Below are 21,020 nucleotides of genomic sequence, written 5' to 3' on the forward strand. Positions count from 1 at the left end.
TAAATAAATAGAATACTATAATGAACCCTCATGTAGCCATAATCACCTTTAATAATTACCCCAAATTTGTTAATCTTGTTTTGTTTTTATTTTGTCTTCCTCTTGCTGAACTATTTAAAAACAAATCTCAAACATAATATTGTTCACCCCTCATTAGTACTTAAATGTAAATCTGATGACTTTAAAAACACAACTACAGGGACGCCTGGGTGGCTCAGTTGGTTAAGCATCTGACTTGGGCTCAGGTCATGATCTCACAGTCCGTGGGCTTGTGCCCCGCATTGGGCTCTGTGCTGACAGTTCAAAGCCTGGAGTCTGCTTCCGATTCTGTCTCTCCCTGTCTGTCTGCCCCTCCCCCACTTGCAGTCTGCCCCTCTCTCTCTCTCTCTCTCAAAAAGTAAACATTAAAAAAAAAATTAACTACAATATTATATCATATCATATTGTTCCTTACTTAGTATGTTATGTTGTCTTAAAACCAGTCCATGTTCAAACTTTACCAGGTGTTTCCAAGAAGTTCTTTTATGGTTGATTTGCTTAAATCAGGATCCAAACAAGGTCCAGACATTACATCTTTTTAGTCTTTTTCAGTCTTCTTAGTCTCTTTTAATTTTAAAAGTCTCCTTTCTTTTTTTAAATCCCACTTATTGGGCGCCTGGGTGGCGCAGTCGGTTAAGCGTCCAACTTCAGCCAGGTCACGATCTCGCGGTCCGGGAGTTCGAGCCCCGCGTCAGGCTCTGGGCTGATGGCTCAGAGCCTGGAGCCAGTTTCTGATTCTGTGTCTCCCTCTCTCTCTGCCCCTCCCCCGTTCATGCTCTGTCTCTCTCTGTCCCAAAAATAAATAAACGTTGAAAAAAAAAATTAAAAAAAAAAATCCCACTTATTTACTGACAAAAACTCATCCATTTGTCCTGTAGAATTTCCCATATTCTAAACTTGGTTAAGATTGTTTCCTGGTAATACTTAACTTGTCCCCCCTACCCCAACCTTTTTTTTTTTTTTTTTTTTTGTCTTTTCAGGAACACTGCCTAATGGTTCTTTCCATTGCATCACATCAGGAGGGACACGATGTCTGATCATTCACTTTTAGTGACTGGAATAGTCTTTTCAGGAGCTTTTTGTTGAGCTATTACACACATCGAGTAAAGTACACAAATCTTGTGTGTAGCTTGATGAGTGTTCACATATGTGTATGTGTAACCAGCACCCAGATGAAGATCAGTACGTTTCCTATGTCCTAGCAGGTTCCCTCATGCCAGTTCCTTAGCTTCTAACCTTGGTGTAACCAGTATTCTGGCTTTGGTCATGTAAACTAGTTTTCTAAATAGGGAGTTTCCAGTCTGTTCCATTTTTAGCTTTTAACAGAATTTCAGACTTACAGAAAAGTTGTAAGAATAGTACAAGTATGTACTTTTTACCCATCTTCCCCTAATGTTAACCTTTTACTACATTTTCTTTATCATTTTTTCTTTCTCTTTGTCTTTCTCATATATATGTATATACATGAAATATATGTATTTTCTTTTTAATGAATTCTTTGGGAATAATTTGGGGATAGAATGCTCTTTACCTTCAAAAATAGGACATTCTCAATAATCACAGTATCAAAATCAGGAAATAAACATTAATACAACACTGTTAGCCAGTTGACAGACCTTACTTAAATTTTATCAGTTGTTCTGGTTATGTCCTTTACAGGAAAATACAATTACAGAGCTGGAGTTTCATTCAGTTGTCATGTCTTCTTAGTTTTCTTTAATCTGGAACAGCACCTCAGTCTTCTTTTATGGTCTTGAAAATTTTGTGAATATAGGCCAGTTTTTTCTAGAATGTTCCTCAATTTGGGTTTGTCTCCTGTTTCCTCATGATCAGATATGGGTTATGCATTTTTGCCTGGAATATCCCAGAAGGGATGTATTTTAACAGATGCCATATGATGTCAATGTGTCCCATTATTGGTGATGTTAATTTTGATCATCTGACTAAGGTAGTGTCAGCCACGTTTCTCCACTGAGAAACTTGAATTCCACTGTAAAGTGACAGTTTTCATTTTTGTAATTAGTAAGTATTTTGGGTAAATACTTTGAGATTATGTAAATCTTCTGTTATTCCTCAAATGATAATCTACAAGTTTTAGCATCCATTTATTTTTGCTGAATCAGTTATTACTGAAGTGGTTGCCAAATGGCAGTTTCCTAAGTTCATCATTTCATCAGTATGAATTGATTGGGAACAATTTCCCCTTAATCTCCTATTTTTATATATATAGAGGTTATGTATTTTCTTATTATCACTATGGATTCATAAATATGTATTTTTACCAACCAAGATCTAGTAATGTTTATTGATACTGAACCTGATGATTTTTAATAATGAACGTAAGTAGGTATTTTAGGACAGCTTTTGAAATAACATTTATTGTTTTTTTTTTTTTTTAACATTTATTAGTTCTAACTTCATATTTTAGAAAAGCACTGAAATGTAAGTTTATAAAGAGGATGGAGTAGGGAAGGCTTTATTTCTTGGTTTGGCCCAAAGCATAAGCAATATGACTTTATTTGATTAATAATTTATATATACTATAAACATAAAAATATATATCCTTTGACCCCCTCAATTCTAAGAATTTATCCTACAGATATACTTTATAAGGTTTTTATAAAGATGATTATATTATCCTACATATATACCCGTTTTAAAATTTTATTTTAGAGCGAGACCATGCATAAGCAGGGGAGAGGGACAGAGGGAGAGAGAGAATCTTTCTTTTAAAAAAAATTTTTTTAATGTTTATTTTTGAGAGAGAGAGAGAGCGAGCAAGCGTGCAATCAGGGGAGGGGCAGAAAAAGAGGGAGACACAGAATCTGAAGCAGGCTCCAGGCTCTGAGCTGTCAGCACAGAACCCGACATGCGGCTTGAACTCACAAACTGCGAGATCATGACCTGAGCTGAGGTCGGACGCCTAACCGACTGAGCCACCCAAGCACCCCGGGAGAGAGACAGAATCTTAAGCAGGCTCCACGCTCAGTGCAGAGCCCAACATGGGGCTTGATTCCACAACCCTGGGATCATGACCTGGGCTGTAATCAAGAGTTGGACGCTCAACAGACTGAGCTACCCAGGAGCTCCTACACATATAACTTTTAAGATTATTCTGTCTCTTTTGTTATAGAAGATTGGAGCCAACTTAAATATCCCTCATTAGGGATTTTTGGGGGAGGATTTTTGTTATTATAATACATTCATATAAGAATAGACTCCTGAGCCATAAAAAAGAATGAACAGGCTATTTAAGTATTGATTAAGAAAGGTTCTTCAAGATACAATAAATGAAAAATATAGATAACATATTTGCTTGTATATACATAGAATGGATATGTTTGGCAGGAAGCACAAGAAACTGACATCATTGGTTGCCTTTAGGGAGTGAAACTGGACAAGGATGGGGAAGGTTGGGGACAGGGGTGGGGTGGAGACTTCACTATAAAAGTATATAGTATGTCATGTTTTCATTATCTTGGTAGATGACAATACTAGAAAAATCGGCAGGAAGTTGGCAACTTTTATTTATATGCCATGGTATATATACTTTATAGAGTCTTGAAAAACAAATGAATATTTGCTTTGTTTTCTTTTGGCAGCATGCATATGCACTAGAACTTCTATTTGATCAATTACATGAAGGAGCTAAAGCTCTTGATGTAGGATCTGGAAGTGGAATCCTTACTGCATGTTTTGCACGTATGGTAAGACCTTTATTTTTCATTCTGGCTCCAGCAGAAGCATATTATATATTTGGCTGTAAATTTCTTTACTAGCAGTTTTTGAGGTTTTTTTTTTTTTTTAATCCTATTAAAATAGCAGTTGGAACATGTATCACTTAGGATTTTCTTGTTGTTGGAAGTAACAAGATTCAGTCCACACTGGCAGAGGTAAAAGAATTTACTTGGTTTATATAATGGAAACATCTAGAGTGTATCTGGCTCTTCGTGTGGCTGGATTCAAAAGAAGATCAGATGTTGTTATTGACAGTGGGTTTCTCTCTGGTTCTGGGTTTGGCTTTGCTTTCCTCCAAATGTTGGCTTCAGTCAGGCTCCTCTCTTGTGATCACAAGATGGCAACCAGTAGCTCCCAAACTGTGTTCTTCCGGATTCTCAGCTGGCAGAAAATAGAATAGAGAGTCTGATTTCCAGACACTCCTACTAGGTTATTAGAAAGAGGGTGGAGCAAGTGCTCTTAGAAAAATATGTGTTATACTCTCCAGAGTATAAGTCTGGAGGCCTATTCAGGCATCTTGAGTAAAGGTTTGTCTGTGCTCAGATAATCAAATCAATTTGATTATGAAGTCTTGTCCCTTGCGGCCAGATAGGAAGATTCTGGTTTAGTTAAGTTGGGATTTATGGATGATGCGTCTTGGACCAGAATCTACTTAACTTGTTGTAAATATGTAATTGGCAGACCAGACCACTAGCATGTGAGCTCCAGGGAGGTGGGAATTTCATTTGATTTTTTTTTTTCACTGACATATCCATCCATAATAGTACCTGTTACATAATAAGGAATCAGGTTTTTTGTTTTTTTTTTTCCAGTTGTTTCACTTGTTTTGTAGAAGCTAAGTCATCACTAACAGAATATCAGGATTTTTTTTTTTTTCAAAGCTTAGTATTTAATTAGTGGTGTTCTCGATACTTGATGTATTTATGTTTCAGAGAAAAATTCACTTTTTAAAAAACATTAGATTTCTGAATAATCTTTTTTTAAAGTGAATTTAATGTTTTTCACACATTTATTATGTGCTAATTAGTGTTCTAAGTGCTTTTAATTCTCACGTCACTTAGGAGGTATGTCCCCTTTTCCTCATTTTACAGCTGAGGAGCCTGGTTCATAGAGTAACTTGGCCAAGGTTGTATAGTTGCAAATAAGTGATGGAACTTATATGTGAACCCAGTTACTCTGACTTCAGAGTCTTTTTTTTTTTTTTTTTTTTTTTTTTTAATTTTTTTTTTCAACGTTTATTTATTTTTGGGACAGAGAGAGACAGAGCATGAACAGGGGAGGGGCAGAGAGGGAGGGAGACACAGAATCGGAAACAGGCTCCAGGCTCTGAGCCACCAGCCCAGAGCCCGACGCGGGGCTCGAACTCACGGACCGCGAGATCGTGACCTGGCTGAAGTCGGCCGCTTAACCGACTGCGCCACCCAGGCGCCCCTGACTTCAGAGTCTTTATTGTGTTATTTTATAATTTATATTTAGGGCCTTTAATATTTTTATGTATTTTATATTTTCTACATATGGCAGTAGAATCAGGTACAGAAATCCCTATAGAATTTTTTATGTAACATTTTAAGATTTAGAGTGACATTTTTACTTTTTATTTTTTTATTTATTTATGTATTTATTAATTTTTAAATTTATTTTGAGAGGGAAAGAACCAGCAGGAAAGGGACAGAGAGAGGGAGAGAGAAAGGATCCCAGGCAGGCTCCATGCTGTCGATGCAGAGCCTGATGGTGGGCTCAAACTCATGATCTGTGAGATTTATGACCTGAGTCAAAACTAAGAGCTGGATGTTTAACCAACTGAGCCACCTAGGTGACCTCATGTATTTATGTATGTATTTATTTATTTATGTATTTATGTATGTATTTATTTATAGAGAGCATGTGAGCAGGGGAGACGGGCGGAGAGGGGAAATCTTAAGCAGGCTCCATGCTCAGTGGAGCCCAATGTGGGTCTCAGTCCCACAACCCTGGGATCATGACCTGAGCTGAAATCAAGAGTCAGATGCTTAACTGACTGAGCCAGGCACCCCTAAAGCCACACTTTTAGATGAAATTTAAATTAAAAATGATTGTACCAACTATCATTTAATATTGGCAGTTAAGTCTTACTTCAGGGTTTGGGCTTTAAAAATCAGAAATTGAAGAAAGAAGGTTTTTTGTTTGTTTGTTTTTAGTATTGCAAGTTTTTGTAATTTATTCTAGCTTAACTACTGAAATACATTTATCCATTTGGGAGTTAAAGCTGAGAAAGTTGTATTTCGTAAATATTTTATAGTATTCTGAATAACCATACAATTGGAGGCTTGAACCTTTTGTCTTCATTTCACATTGCAGAATATGATTTTAGCTGAGGAAACACTTTAGTGACACTTCAGAAAGACAAATTTAGGCCAGTGAGCTATTGTATTACTCCCTCATTTCTAGGTTGGATCTACCGGAAAAGTCATCGGAATTGACCACATTAAAGAGCTAGTAGACGACTCAATAAATAATGTCAGAAAGGATGATCCGATGCTTTTGTCTTCAGGGAGAGTGCAGCTGGTTGGTGAGTATCAGAAAACTGTCGAAATTTCCTCTCCAGAGAATTTTTATTTTCAGAAGATCCCATGCAAGCTAAGTAGTATTCAAGCTAATTTTTGCCTTTTTTTTTTAACATTCGCTTTAAAGTACTAAGTAAGGAAAACAGTTACTGTTTTTTTTTTTTTTTTAAATTCTTTTTTTTTTTTTTTTCAACGTTTATTTATTTTTGGGACAGAGAGAGACAGAGCATGAATGGGGGAGGGGCAGAGAGAGGGAGACACAGAATCGGAAACAGGCTCCAGGCTCTGAGCCATCAGCCCAGAGCCCGAGGCGGGGCTCGAACTCACGAACCGTGAGATCGTGACCTGGCTGAAGTCGGACGCTTAACCGACTGCGCCACCCAGGCGCCCAGAAAACAGTTACTGTTAATTGTGATGCTGATATGACTGTCAGCTGTTTCAGAAAATGAGTTCTTTCTTCATTGCTTTTTAAGAAGTAATAGCAAAGTATCAAGTGCCCATTATGAAAAATTTAAAGTGCAGAAATGTGAAAGATAAAAAAGAAACCCCCTCCTTTTCCCTCTTAAGTTTTCTAGACATAACTATATGTGTGAATAAATACACATATACACACTTTTTTTTAATCTTTCTTTCTTCTTTTTTTTTTTAAATGTTTATTTATTTCTGAGACAGAGAGAGACAGAGCATGAGTGGGGGAGGGGCAGAGAGAGAGGGGGACACAGAATCCGAAGCAGGCTCCAGGCTCTGAGCTGTCAGCACAGAGCCCGACGCGGGGCTTGAACTCACAGACTGCGAGATCATGACCTGAGCCGAAGTCGGATGCTCAACCGACTGAGCCACCCAGGCGCCCCTAATCTTTCTTTATTCTTGAGAGAGAGACAGGGTGTGAGCAGGGGAGGAGCATAGAGAGAGGGAGACACAGAATGCAAAGCAGGCTCCAGTCTCTGAGCTGTCAGCACAGAGCCTGACATGGGGCTCGAACCCACGAACGGTGAGATCATGACCTGAGCCGAAGTCGGACACTCAACCGACTGAGCCACCCGGGTGCCCCTACATGTTTTTTTTTTAATTGACTCATATATTCTGTCCTGTAGTTTGCTCTTTTCCATTCAGCAGTATACAGTGGACATATTTCCATGTGAACACTTTGTACTGTTGTGAGATATAACTAACATCAAAACATGCATAAAGCATAAATGTGAAGCTTAGCAAATACCTGTTTAATTAATCACAGTGATCAAGAAAGGGAATATTATTGGTGGCTTACATGTCCTCTGCTTGCTTTTCCCTCCACGGAAGACTTTCCTTTCTCCTTAATGGTAACCAGCATCATTACTTTTATGCATTTACTACCTAATTGCACCTCCATAGATAATGTTCAATTTAATTTTGAACTTTAGATAAACGGAACCATATAGTATATAGTCTATGATGAGTGACTTCTTTCATTCAATGTTATATTTGTAAGATTCATCCATCTTATCATATAGTTAATTTTTTTTTGCTATATAATATTCCACTGTAAGACCATTATCAAAATTTGTTTATTCTACCATAGATGGACATTTTGGTTTGTTTCTAACTTGGGGAATTAGAAAGCTGCTGTGAACATATGTGTATAAAGTTCCAAATGTATACGTGCACTCATAATACAAGCATTTATTTATGTAGAGTATTATTGCAAGTTCATAGGGAACCATAGATACTGCAAAACTTTTTTAAAGTGATTGAACCAGTTTACATTCCCATCAGCAATGTGTCAGAGTTGCTAGTGCTCGGTGTCTTACCAACACTTGATACTGTCAGTTTTCTTTTTACCCACTTAGTATAGAGCAGTGTCTCTTTGTGGTTTTATTTTGTATTTTCCTCTTAACCAGTGAGGTTGAACACTGTTTCATTTGTTTGACCATTTGGATTTCCTCCTTTGTGAAATGTCTTTTTCAGATATTGAGTTGTTCATATTTCTCTTTGATTTGTAGGACTTCTATAGATTAGCCCTTTATCTATTTATTCATATTGTAAACCTCTTCTCCCACTCCATGGCATGCCTTTTCACTTGTGTTGGTACTTTCTTGATTAATAGAAGTACTTAATTTTAATGTATCAGACTTACCAGCTTCTTCTGTGTCCTCTTTAAGACTACTCTAAAATCATGAAGATATGCCCCTATGTTATTTCTCAGAAGCATTATCATTTTACCTTTTCACATTTAGGTCTTTGATCTTTCTGACATTGATTTTTGTGTATGTAAGAGGTAGAGGTTCAAGTATATATTTTTTCCATATGAATATCCAGTTGTCCCAGCATCATTTATTAAAAATCTCTCTTGCTCTGTTTTAAACCTCCTATAATTCTTCCCACTGGGTAGTTCCGTCCAAACAGATTTTTAAAGCATAATTTCTTTTCTTTCAGTGGGAGATGGAAGAATGGGATATGCCGAAGAAGCCCCTTACGATGCTATTCATGTAGGAGCTGCAGCCCCAGTTGTGCCCCAGGCAGTGAGTTGGGTTTTTTTTCCCTGTGTCTTTGTGCTTCAGTCAACTAAAGCTATAAAAGATTTATAGAGAAATGACTTCTAGATGATGTTCAAAACATAATTAGACTTTTATGTCATGCATTTTCATTATACCTAGTATGCAGGGTTTTTTTCGTATGCAAAGAGTTGTGTAAATGACTTGAAGATTACTAAATCACAGTTTGTAGCTACCTTGTTTGAAGCAGTGTTTGATCCATCTAAGAACTAGTATACCAATAGAATTAGGAAAATCCATCTGGAGTCATAATCTGATAATCACTTGGTATTTTATTAAATACCAGAATATGCAAGATTGTTGGATGCATGGGTGAGACCAGGAAGTATTTGTCATACATTTTATCTCACAAAACTTATATTCTGGAAAACAAGTGTCCTACATATAACAGGAAAATTAATGATATGATAGCATTATCATTAACATGTAATATATGTTGATGCCAGAAGAAAATCTGTACTGTAAGAGTTCAAGGGAGGGAGAACATTTTTGCCTGGAGTTATCAGTGAAACTACATGCATGAATGGAGTTGCAGCTGAATCTTAAAGAACAGTAGGGTTTGCATAGTTGCGCTGAGAGGGAAGGGTATTCCAGTATTGTATATTACATAATTTAAGTACAAAATTGTTTTTTTATTTTAGTAAGACTGATAAACTTATGTCATCCCTTAATAATCCTTGATTAAGTTCACTGAGATCTTAGGCTTCTATGGAGTCTGAGTTTTCCACAGGTCTGGACTAGATGGCTAGGGGCTGAGAGTGACACTGCCTCTTCTGCCCAGTCTCAGCCACTCCCCAGTCTGGAAAAGTTCCTTTCTATATGTGTAGAGGAGTTCATGAGAAGCTGAAAGTTAAGGAACTTGTTCTGGTCATTGACTTTCTGCTTTATTGGCTGCTGAATGACTGGGAAAATCACTTAATTTCTCTGGCCGTATTACTTGTTAAAAAAAAACAAAACTAAACCAGTCGTTTTAACACATTGTATTTTTAATTTTTTATCTTTTATTAATTAAAAAAATTTTTTTATTATTTACATTTATTTATTTTTGAGAGACAGAGAGAGACAGAGCACAAGTGGGGGAGGGGCAGAGATAGAAGGAGACATGGAATCGGAAGCAACCTCCAGGCTCCGAGCTCCGAGCTGTCAACACAGAGCCCGATGCGGGGCTCGAACTTACAAACCGTGAGATCATGACCTGAGCCGAAGTCGGACGCCCAACCGACTGAGCCACCCAGGCGCCCCTATCTTTTTTTAATTTCAGAGACAGGGAGAACGTGAGTGCGGAAGAGGGGCAGAAGCGCAGAGGGAGAGAGAGATAATCTTAAGCAGGCTCCATGCTCAGTGTGGAGCCAGACATGGGGCTTGATTCACCACCCTAGGATCATGACCTGAGCTGAAATCAAGAATTGGATGCCCAACCAACTGAGCCACCAGGCACCCCTTAACACTTTTTTTTTAAATGTGTATTTATTTGTGAGAGAAACAGAGCATGAACAGGGAAAGGCAGAGAGAGGGGGAGACACAGAATCCAAAGCAGGCTCCTGGCTCTGAGCTGTCAGTGCAGAGCCCGACACGGGGCTTGAAGTCAAGAAATGTAAGATCATGACCCAAGCTGAAGTCGGATGCTTAACCGACTGAGCCACCCAGGTGTCCCTGGGTGCCCCCTAACACATTTTAGTTGAAGGATTAATATGCTGTAGAGGAGATGCCTGACTGTCTCAGTCAGTAGAGCATGCGAATCTTGATCTCAGGGTCATGAGTTTGATCCCCATGTGTGGCATAGAGTTTATTTAAAATTAAAAATATATATATATATGCTGTAGAAAGATGTACATGTCATAAATGAATAGTTCAATGAATGGTCACATGTGGACACATGATCCATAGGTATTTATTTATTTATTTACTTATTTATTTATTTGTAAGGCAGCCTAATAAGAACAATTAAAATGTGAAATAGAACTGTATTTAAACACAGGGCTTATCTTCTCCACTAAGACCCAGAGATGATCTCCAAGGGCATTTATGGCTTTAGCTCAATAGGAATTAAATGTTTGCAGTAGCAGTGGGAAGCGTTATAGGGGTTTTTATATATCAGATTAAAGAGAGACATTCTGAAGGGAGGGGCTTTCCAGTTTCAAGATAACAGAAAAGATGTTTATGCCTTTTCTTGTATATCACCCCAAAACAACTGGAGAAACAAGAAACAGAAACACAAAGTCCATATTTCATTATCACCTAGGAGATTGCACCTGCACTCCTGAGCCCTGTGGCATGTGCAGATAGAAAGCAGATGAAGTAATAACTGAGTCAGGAGGGCGGAGGAAGTTGAACTAAAGAGACTGCAGAGGGAATCATTGCTGAAGCAGCTTGCTCTGCAGAGCTTTTTATCTTTTTTTTTAAGTTGTATTTATTTTTGAGAGAGAGAGAGAGCACACAAGCAGGGGAAGGGCAGAGAGAGAGACATACACACACAGAATCCAAAGCAGGCTCCAGGCTCCAAACTGTCAGCGTAAAGCCTGACATGGGGCTCGAACTCACACAGTGAAATCATGACCTGAGCCGAAGTTGGATACTTAACTGACTCAGCCACCCAGGTGCCCCTACTCTGCAGAACTTTGAAAGGGCTTAGAAATTGGAGGCATCAGGACCTTGGAAATCACAGATGAAGCATGGGTTTGAAAAAAGGGGCTGCTGCTTGAAATTTCTGTATGAGGAACAATTAGTGTGAAGCCTTAAGTAAGAAAATTTCCGAGAATTGAAGGACAGTATTCTATAGTTTGAAAAGATCTGTTGAGTGCCCAGTATGATGATTTTTTTTTTTTTTTAAAGGGAGGGGTGCCTGAGTGGCTCAGTTGGTTGAGCATCCACCTCTTCGTTTTGGCTCAGGTCATGATCTTGTGGTTCGTGGGTTGGAACCCCGCATCGGGCTCTGCTCTCACAGTGCAGAGCCTGCTTGGGATTCTGTCTTTCTCCCTCTCTCTCTGCCCCTCCCCTGCTTGCTGTCTCTCTCAAAATAAACTTTAGGGGAACCTGGGGGTCTCAGTTAAGTGTCTGACTTTGGCCCAGGTAATGATCTCACCCTTCGTGAGTTCAAGCCCTGAGAGACAGCCCCTCCACTGCTCATGCTCTGTCTCTGTCTCTCATTCTCAAAAATAAACATAAAAAAAGAAGTTTAAAAAAAATAAACTTTAAAAAAAAAGAGAGGAAAAAAGGAACCATAATATCACCGTGATGCTAGAATATCAGGGATATTCTAAAAGCTTCCAGATAGAACATAATCTGTTAACGATTGGTAATCAGAAAGGTATCAGACTGCAGAACAGCAGCATTAGAATCAAGTCAGGGGCACTTGTGTGGCTCAGTCCATTGAGTGTCTGACTCTTGAGGTCGGCTCCAAGCCCCGTGTCAGGCTCTACACTAGCATGGAGCCTGCTTGGGATTCTGTCTCCCTCTTTGCCCCTACTCTATGCACAGGCACATGCTGCGCTCTCTCTCCCTCAAAATAAATAAATGAGCTTAAAAGAATCAACAAGTCAGAAGAACAAACCATCACAAATCTAAACTGAAAATGACTTCCAGCCTTGAATTCTATACTCACATATTGTCAAATATGTAAAATAAAGGTCGTTTTGGACTCGAAGATCTCATTCTCTCTCTTAAAATATTCTGTGCACTGTTTCACAGAATACTTCTAGAGGAATCACTTTGATAATATCAAAAAATGAGGGAAGAGAGAGACAGTAGGAAAAATCAAAAAGAGGAAGCCACGAGATCTCAGAAGGTAGGACATCTGGTCCAGGAGAGAGATGATACTATCCAAAGTACAGTTTCTTCCTTACCGTGTTTGATTACTGGTCATTTGAAGGCTACATTCAAATGGTAACATAGGGTTTAAATGTTTTCTGACCAAAAGGGCTTTCACTGAGTACTCTTGGTTTTTCATTGACAAGGTGTCCTCATTCTAATGCTTCAGGAACTCCAGCCTACCTTCCTTTGTCATGGTGCCAGTAATCCTAAATTCAGTCGTAAAACCGAGGTCTCCTTGTTTTCAGCTCCGTGATGCCCTAAATTCTGCAGTGTCAGAATAGGAATTCCTTGCTGATTTTCTGCACTGCCCGCTTCCTTCCCCACTCCAGACCACAAAGATTCAAAACAGGCACTGAAATTTCCTACTTTGCCTTTGATCTTCCCAAGAGAGGATGGTTCTGCTTACGCGGTTCAGCTTGAACATTGTGAGCCCTGCAGTTGTACTCCGTCCTATGTTAGATGCCAAAGGGCACAGAGATGGATAAGATCACAGTCCCTGTCATCAGAGAACTGGTAGTTTAGTAGAGGAGGTCGATGGGTAATTGAGTAATAAGTTTAACAGTCGAAGTATGTATGTACTAAATAAAGCACATTTCTGCTTTCTGCCCACGGACGCGGGAAGTTGTTTACAGTGTAGTAAAGTGAGTCTTAACGTAAAATCGGTAACTTGGCGTGTCTTTTTCTTTTAGCTGATAGACCAGTTAAAGCCTGGTGGGAGGTTGATACTGCCGGTCGGCCCCGCAGGTGGCAACCAGATGCTGGAGCAGTACGACAAGCTGCAGGACGGCAGTGTCAAGATGAAGCCCCTGATGGGAGTGATCTACGTGCCTTTAACAGATAAAGAGAAGCAGTGGGCCAGGTGGAAGTGATTTTATCTTCTGCTCTTTCTTCTTCCACACACGCAAGGTGAAGGGTGTGGATTCTAAGACATTAGACCACAAGGCTGCTTTTTTGGTTGTCACCTTTATGCTTCTCCATTCTAACATCAGAAATTCACTACATTAAAAGTCTAGACAAACTTCGCATGAGTGTGCCCTTCTTTTGGTTTAACTCATATCTTTGGGAAAGGGGGGTGAGACTTGGTTGGCACGAAGGTGGGGTTTTTTCCTTTCCCTTGGTTTTTTAAGTTTTTTATTTTTCCAAAGAGGCTTTTAGCCACTGTTCAGAACTTTCTAAGGATAATTTATTATCAGCCATTAATTTGCTATATTCACAGATCATTTTTGTAACTGCTGTATGATCATGGAAACAAAGGCTTTGGTCTGAAGAGAAGGGGCCATCATTTCCTGCCCCTTCCACCCCCCTGTTGTACCATAGTCGTAAAGAGAAAGAAGGGAAAAGATACTCTTGTCCCAGTTTTCAAAGGTGTCAGAATCCCAGAGAGGACATTGTTCCTCTCAGCTTGCTTTCTCTCTTTCAGTCAGGTTCATTGACATTCTGTCTGACAACCTGTGCCTGTTTTACATTCAGCTACTGTTTCAGAGCCACTATAAGGGATAAACTTCTCCCAGTCTATAGAACTGGCCAGCGCATTTTAAAGCCACTCTGAGTTCCTGGGGAGGTGGGGGGATTCTCTAAGCTCAAAGGGAGTGCCCAGGTCTCACAAACCCACCCAAAGGGCCAACAGCATGCGGCATAATCTTCAGTACAGCATGGCTCATTATAATGCCTACTTGTGTTTTGTGTCTCTGCATAATCTGAATATTTTGTTTGAAGCCCAGGTTTCTCTTCTTCCTCTCTCCTTCTTCTCCCTTCCCCTCCCCACGTCCTCCAGTGGGAAGGAGTGAAATCGATAAGTAAGAGTGACACTAGCTAAGACTATTTAAAATTAAATGTCTAAATAAGAAAGGCTTTACAGTTTCCTTGTTCTAGGATTTTTTTTTTTTTATTTGACAGGGGTACTTATTTTTAGAGAATTATTTTTATTTTTTTAGTGAGTAAAATGGTGATTGTAAGGTTAATAGACCTCAATCTTGTTTTATGGAAAGCGGAAAGACACTTTTTGAGTAAATGTTTGATTGCAAAAATGGTCATCTAACTCCGTTTGTTCAAAACTGAGTTTTTCTTTAAACTCCGATTGGCCATTTCTGGGATGTCTTACTAGGAATTGCATTTCATTCTTCACTTAATATGGATATAGCTCTTTTCTTTGAATTTTAACCTGGAGCACGGCCACTGCTTTAAAAAAAAAGCTTTAAAAAGCTATGAGTCTTGCCAGTTGAAATCATACAGTTTTTAACAACTAATTACAGACTTCCTCGACTTTGCTTCTAGGATGGTTATCTTGTTACATAACAGTATGATTTTGCTGCTATACACAAGCGGCAAACATATCACTGAGCTCACTGACATTTGCTACCAAGTAAGAGTTCAGATTTTCATTAATAATTTAAATTTTTTCTTTTACACACAATAAATGTTAGTATTGAACATTCTACTGTCAATTTGATGATGAAGGAATTACAAAAAGGTATCTTGTTTCTATAATAAGCGGAGGTGGGTTTAGCATGAAGCTCGTGACACTTAAGCTTCAGGACCTTCACGTGCTTAGGGTCTCTCCTGGTCCTCCCAGTTTTCTGGGCAGTCTTGTTTTTAGTCCTCTTTTTTTTTCCTTCATGAAGAGGTTCTTTCCGCTTCCCAGGTCATATAAACTCTAGGTTTCCACAACACCTATATTTACCCTTTATAAAACTAAACTATTTATATTAAAGTTAGGATAACTTTTAAATTTATGGACAAATATTTAGTCATTTACCAAATATTTAGGTATATATATATATATATGTCTGTTTTTCTTTTCGGTCTTCAACTTTTTAAAAAATTGAGCAATTTTACATGTATGTATCACTGGAGGCATTTCTCTAGTTGTACTAGAAAGACTTCTTAATTCTTTCTGTTGTAAATGTTGTTTGTTCAGACACGTTTTTCCTACATCCAAAGATGTAGTTTGATTTTGTTTTTGTTTTTAAGTAAGTTCTGTGCCCAATGTGGGGCTTGAACTCCTGACCCTGAGATCAGGAGTCGCATGCCCTACCAACTGAGCCAGCCGGTTGTAGTTTTACAAAGATGTAGTTTTACAAAGACAATCAGTTACTTAATTGTAAATCTTTCAAGAGTATAGGTTTATAGAATGTGAAGGTGAATGCTGAAAACAGCATTGGAAAAAAAAACAACTGCCACATTGAAAAAAATTTGTGCTGAAACAGATTACTAGAAAATAAGATGTTTGAAAGGGTAAAACAACAGTTAACTGAAAATCAAAAGAGACCATTAATCCACTGTTTCTATTTGTATTCTTAAACTCTCTGGCAGGATCGAGGCAGAAAACAGAAAGTATGCTCAGCTAGGGATTTTTAAAGTGATTTTAGTGAAAGGACCAATCAAAGAAATACAGGCAAGGTTATGGGAATAGTGAAGGGTCTTGACATACCCAGGGACCGGGGACCTACCATGCTGGGCCATAGGGGGAGGAAACAGTTTGACTGGAACCCACTGAGAGCAGGGACAGCATTGCCAGGGACTGTACTAGGGCCATGGATACACAGCTGTGAACGTGAAACCGACCATTCTCTTGGGACTTCTAGTCATGTGGGAGATCCAAACAAATCTAAAGAAGACAAACAACCAGTTAGAGTGTAGTGTGTTTAGGAGAGCAATTGAAGTGTTGAAGCCAGACCGTGAGGTGATCAGAATTCCATTTCAGAAAGATGACCCTGGCCGTGGCATAGAGAGTAGATTGGAAAGGGACAGAGCTGGAGTCTGAAACAGAATGCGGTTGTAGCAAGCTAGGGGTGAAATGCTGGTGGCCTGAATTAAGGCAGTGGTAGTAAGGATAGAATGTGGCTCAAAAGAGTCGCTTGCCATTTCCCACATTTGGGAATTCCCATCTAAAAAGCTCCTCCTCAGTTTTATTGCCAGGTGAGGTGATCTCTGTTCTTTCAGATCTTCTTCCAGATTAATGTAACAGCTCATCCCCATGCTTTCTTCCGAACCTTCTCATTTCCCACCAGCTTTCCGTCCTCCTCTTCCTGAGGAATCCAGAGCCGATTGCAGTGCTCTGTGAGGGTGAGGTGCAGTCTTTGCTGGGGACCTTCGATAGAAACTGTGTGGGAAAACAAGAGCAGTGGTGGTGGGCATGCTGCGTTCTCATGCCGCATAAAGCCCCAAGCCTGCGTGCAGACTTCTGTTTCCTTATGCTTGGAAGGGAGGTCATTTCTAGTTTTGGCGGAGTGATAAGAGACGATGCCAGACGTGGGGGCCATAGACCTAGAACCTGTGGTAGTATGTTCATGACGTGGATGTGTAATAGTTGTATCAGCTGCTTCGTGAGCTCTTCATACTTTTTAAATTTGTGTTTCATTTAACATAAGTATATTCATTTTATATATGTAGAGATCAGTATTTTGTTAATCATCTGGTAAGTTTTATTTTTATTTTTAAGAGCCACAGGAGTCAATGGAATAAGTTCATCTCTGGTTTGTGACGCTGAGGAATGTGTCAGCATTCTCATTCTATCAGCGCTTTGTTTATCCATGTCATCGTAAAGTGAAAAACATGTTATGAATCGTTTGGGCATTTCTAAGGCCGACAGTGTAGTTCCTAGGGTATCCGGTTGACCCTGTGTTCCGTATCGTCCCGTATTGTCCCTTTTAAATTCCTTGACAGACATTACAGCATTAATGCTGTACATACAAAATACGTGCAGTATTTTGTACCCTTAAAGGCAGGGATGTGTTTTGTTGCTTTTGGAATTCTTTTTACGTCTCTCATAAAGCTTTGTACAATCTACTGTATTACCTCAGAAAACCCATTAATTAGAAAACACTCGTGGATTTTGATTATTGTTTCCTGGTAGTACATCTTTACATTTGTTAGATAAATGTAAAGAATATACAATATACAATAAAGAATATACAATACCAAATGTTAGTAGGTTAGAGTTATTAACCTAATAAATAAATTAAGTATAGTTATATATTACATAATAATATATATAATTATTAACCTAATGAACATGTTTAGCACATATATAACCATTTTAAAGAGCCTTTCTAGAAATTAGGACATAATACTTTTTTTTTAAAGTTTATTTATTTTGAGAGAGAGTGAGCAAGGGAGGGGCAGAGAGAGAGGGAGAGAGAGAATCCTAAGTGGCTCCACACTGTCAACACAGAACCTGATGTAGGGCTTGATCTCACAAACTGGGAGATCATGACTTGAGTCGAAATCAAGAGTTGGATGCGTAACCAACTGAGCCAACTAGGCATCCCAGGACATAATACTTTTTATTATAAATGATCTACATGTGTAAGTCAGCTAAAGAAAGATACTTATGTAGAATTTGGAACATTAAATGGAAAAATAAAAGCTTGAAACTTATATAGATTTTGGAGTAATAGGATGTGACAAAGTTATACATGCACTGACAGCAAATTTTTGGTTTTCTTTGGTGCCCTAAATGTTAAAATTCAGGTTTATAAACTTAATTTCTTTTCCTTTTCCTTTTTTTCTTTGTAGTGCTATACAGTTCCTTCTATTTGTTTTTTAGTAATACTGTTTCTGACTACCAAAGTATAATGCATGTGCCATGTAAAAATTTTTAGAAGTACAAAGAATGAAATAAAAATTACCCACAGTGTCAGAACCTAGAGATAAACATTATCAACATTTTGGTAGATATATATATATGTGTGTGTGTGTGTATATATATATACACATTTTTTTTACTCTTTTATCCATAGTTCTGTATATAGCTCTTTTGTAATTCTGAGTTCATATAGTATAATTTTATAATCTTTTTTATTAAATAAAGTGGTATCAGTATTGTCCCACATTGTTAGCTGTTCTACAATACAATTTTTTCCCAGTTTTATTGAGATATGATTGACATAGGATTACATTACTTTTACATGTACAACATAGCGATCTGATGTATGTATATACTACAAAATGATTACCACATTAAGTTTAGTTTTATGGTTTCAGGTCTTACATTCAAGTCTTTAATCCGTTTGGAGTTGATTTTTTTGTGTGTGGTGTAAGATGGGCCAGTGTGGCGTAAGATGGGCCAGTTTCATTCTTTTGCATGTGGCTGTCTGGTTTTCCCAGCACCATTTACTAAAGACACTATCTTTTCCCCATTGTATTTTCTTGGCTCCTTAATTAGTTGACCATATATGCGTGGGTTTATTTCTGGGTTCTCTGTTCTGTTCCATTGACCCATGTGTCTCTTTTATGGTAATATCATACTGTTTTGATTACTCTAGCTTTGTAATATAGTTTGAAATCAGAAAGTGTAATACCTCCAGCTTTGTTCTTCTTTCTAAAGATTGCTTTGGCTATTTGGGGATTTTTGTGGTTCTATACAAATTTTAGGGCTGTTCTATTTCTGTGAAAAATGCTGTTGGGATTTTGATATGGATTGCATTGAATCAGTAGATTGCTTTGGTAGTATGGATATTTAACGGTATTAATTCTTCCAATCCATGAGCATTGTGTCTTCTTCGATGTCTTTCATTAATGTCTTCTACTTTTCAGTGTCCAGATCTTTCACCATGTTTAAATTTATTTTAGATATTTTATTCTTTTTGATACAATTATAAATGGGATTGTTTTAATTTCTCTTTCTGATAGTTCATTATTGGTATATAGAAACACAACTGATTTTTGTATATTGATTTTGTTTCCTGAAACTTCATTGAATTGGTTTATTAGTTTTGATTTTTTTTTTTTTTTGGTGGTGGTTTTAGGGTGTTCTATATATAATATGTTGTCTGCAAAAAGACAGTTTTACTTCTTTCTTTCCGATTTTGATGCCTTTTATTTCTTTTTCTTGCCTAATTGCTCTGGCTAGGATTTCCAGTGCTATGTTGAATAAAAGTGGCGAGAGTGGGCATCCTTGTCTTGTTCCTGATCTTAGAGGAAAAGCTTTCAGCTTTTCACCGTTGAGTATGATGTTAGCTGTGGGCTTGTCATATATGGCCTTTATTATGTTGAGGTACGTTTCCTCTATACCTAGTTTGTTGAGAGTTTTTATCCTTTTCTTTTGTAAAACAATTTTTAATTGAAGAGGACATATGGAAATGTTGTGCTATGTTGTTGGCAATAAGGATATACGTTTACAATGTCCTTAATGCCTTGCAACAGGTAAATCAAATACAGTAAATTATTTTGCAAAGACAGTAGTATCTTCAGTTTACATTTTAAAGAGTTAAGTGAATTTATGAAAAGAGCGTTTGCAAGTATGAAATCTTTGCAGTTTAAATATTTTAATGCTTGCATGAATTTAAGTAAAAGCTGTTCTATGAGAATTCTAGCATTTACATTATTTAGAAGAATATATTAAAAGGGACCAGAAATGATCATTTATCATTTAACAGATAATCCAGTACTCTATGACAAAGGCAGTTTATGGGAGATGTAATTTTTAAAATAATTTCTCACACAACTTACAAAATTTAGTTTTAAAAGAAAGCGTATTGTCTGATAGTCCCTTAATTCACCACATACCTGGGAAACTTTAGCTCTTTACTTACCTTCCCTTCACATTGATTTTAACAACTTTTTAAAGACTTTTTAATTTTTATTACAGATTAATTGTAAGAATAGTAGGAAGAGTTTCTGAATCTCTACATCCAGAGTTACCAATGGTTAACGTTTTTATACATTCACTTTCTCACCCCCTCTTCTCTATTTATATATGCATATATATCCTATTTTTTCTTGAGATCACTTGAGATTTAGTTGCAAACGTCATACTTCTTTACCCCTAAAATTCTTGTGTATTTAGCGATGTTTTTGTCACTCAGATTGCCCTCTACTCTGAAGTTTTTTTGGCTTTTTTGATAGCTTTATTTTTCCACCTTTAACAGCTCTATTGAGGCGTAATTTATATACCATACCATTTATTTTAGGCTGCATTTGTATTCCTTTCTTCCTGTCGCTGGCAGTTGCTGGGAAGGTGCTGTGCCTGGCTGAGCGACTGGTTTCTTTTGGAGCTGATGAGGCTGCCTTCTGAAATCAGCTGACAGAGACAGCACACCTCCAGATGATGCTTTTTCTTCCAAAGAGTTTGGTTGAGATGGACCTACGCAGCACTTGCTAACAGATACTCTAAACAAAAGACCAAATTCTTGTCCAGTTTTGTAAATGTAACTATAAAAAATGATTTGAACTCTACTCATCATCATTTTCTAATAAACAGTGTTAGCAAGCTCCTAGATGGAGAAGTTAAAGTTTCTCTGAATTTTTGCTCTTAAAGGAAGAAAGTTATCTTTAAGAAGTAAAAAATAAAGAATTCAGGGCCTTGAGGTTTCACGTTTCATTGCAGAGCAGCATGAGGGATGTGTGGATGGCTGAC

The 21,020-nt window shown here is 37.9% G+C and overlaps 1 protein-coding gene across 3 annotated transcripts in view; it reads left to right on the top strand.

Annotated features, from left to right (window-relative positions):
* The window catches only part of PCMT1 (protein-L-isoaspartate (D-aspartate) O-methyltransferase), a 53,561-nt gene that overhangs the window by 31,568 nt on the left and 973 nt on the right, over positions 1-21,020 (top strand). The window contains exons 4-8 of one of the 3 annotated variants that reach the window (XM_043592590.1): positions 3,642-3,746; positions 6,205-6,325; positions 8,733-8,818; positions 13,351-13,520; positions 19,515-19,658. In XM_043592590.1, coding sequence (XP_043448525.1) covers positions 3,642-3,746; positions 6,205-6,325; positions 8,733-8,818; positions 13,351-13,520; positions 19,515-19,658 — 626 coding nt within the window. Of the gene's footprint in view, positions 1-3,641; positions 3,747-6,204; positions 6,326-8,732; positions 8,819-13,350; positions 13,568-19,514; positions 19,659-21,020 lie in introns of all 3 variants that reach the window. The other 2 variants (XM_043592591.1, XM_043592593.1) reach the window with 2 other exon arrangements.

Source organism: Prionailurus bengalensis, chromosome B2 (assembly GCF_016509475.1).
Source record: "Prionailurus bengalensis isolate Pbe53 chromosome B2, Fcat_Pben_1.1_paternal_pri, whole genome shotgun sequence".
In the NCBI taxonomy this organism is placed as follows: domain Eukaryota; kingdom Metazoa; phylum Chordata; class Mammalia; order Carnivora; family Felidae; genus Prionailurus; species Prionailurus bengalensis.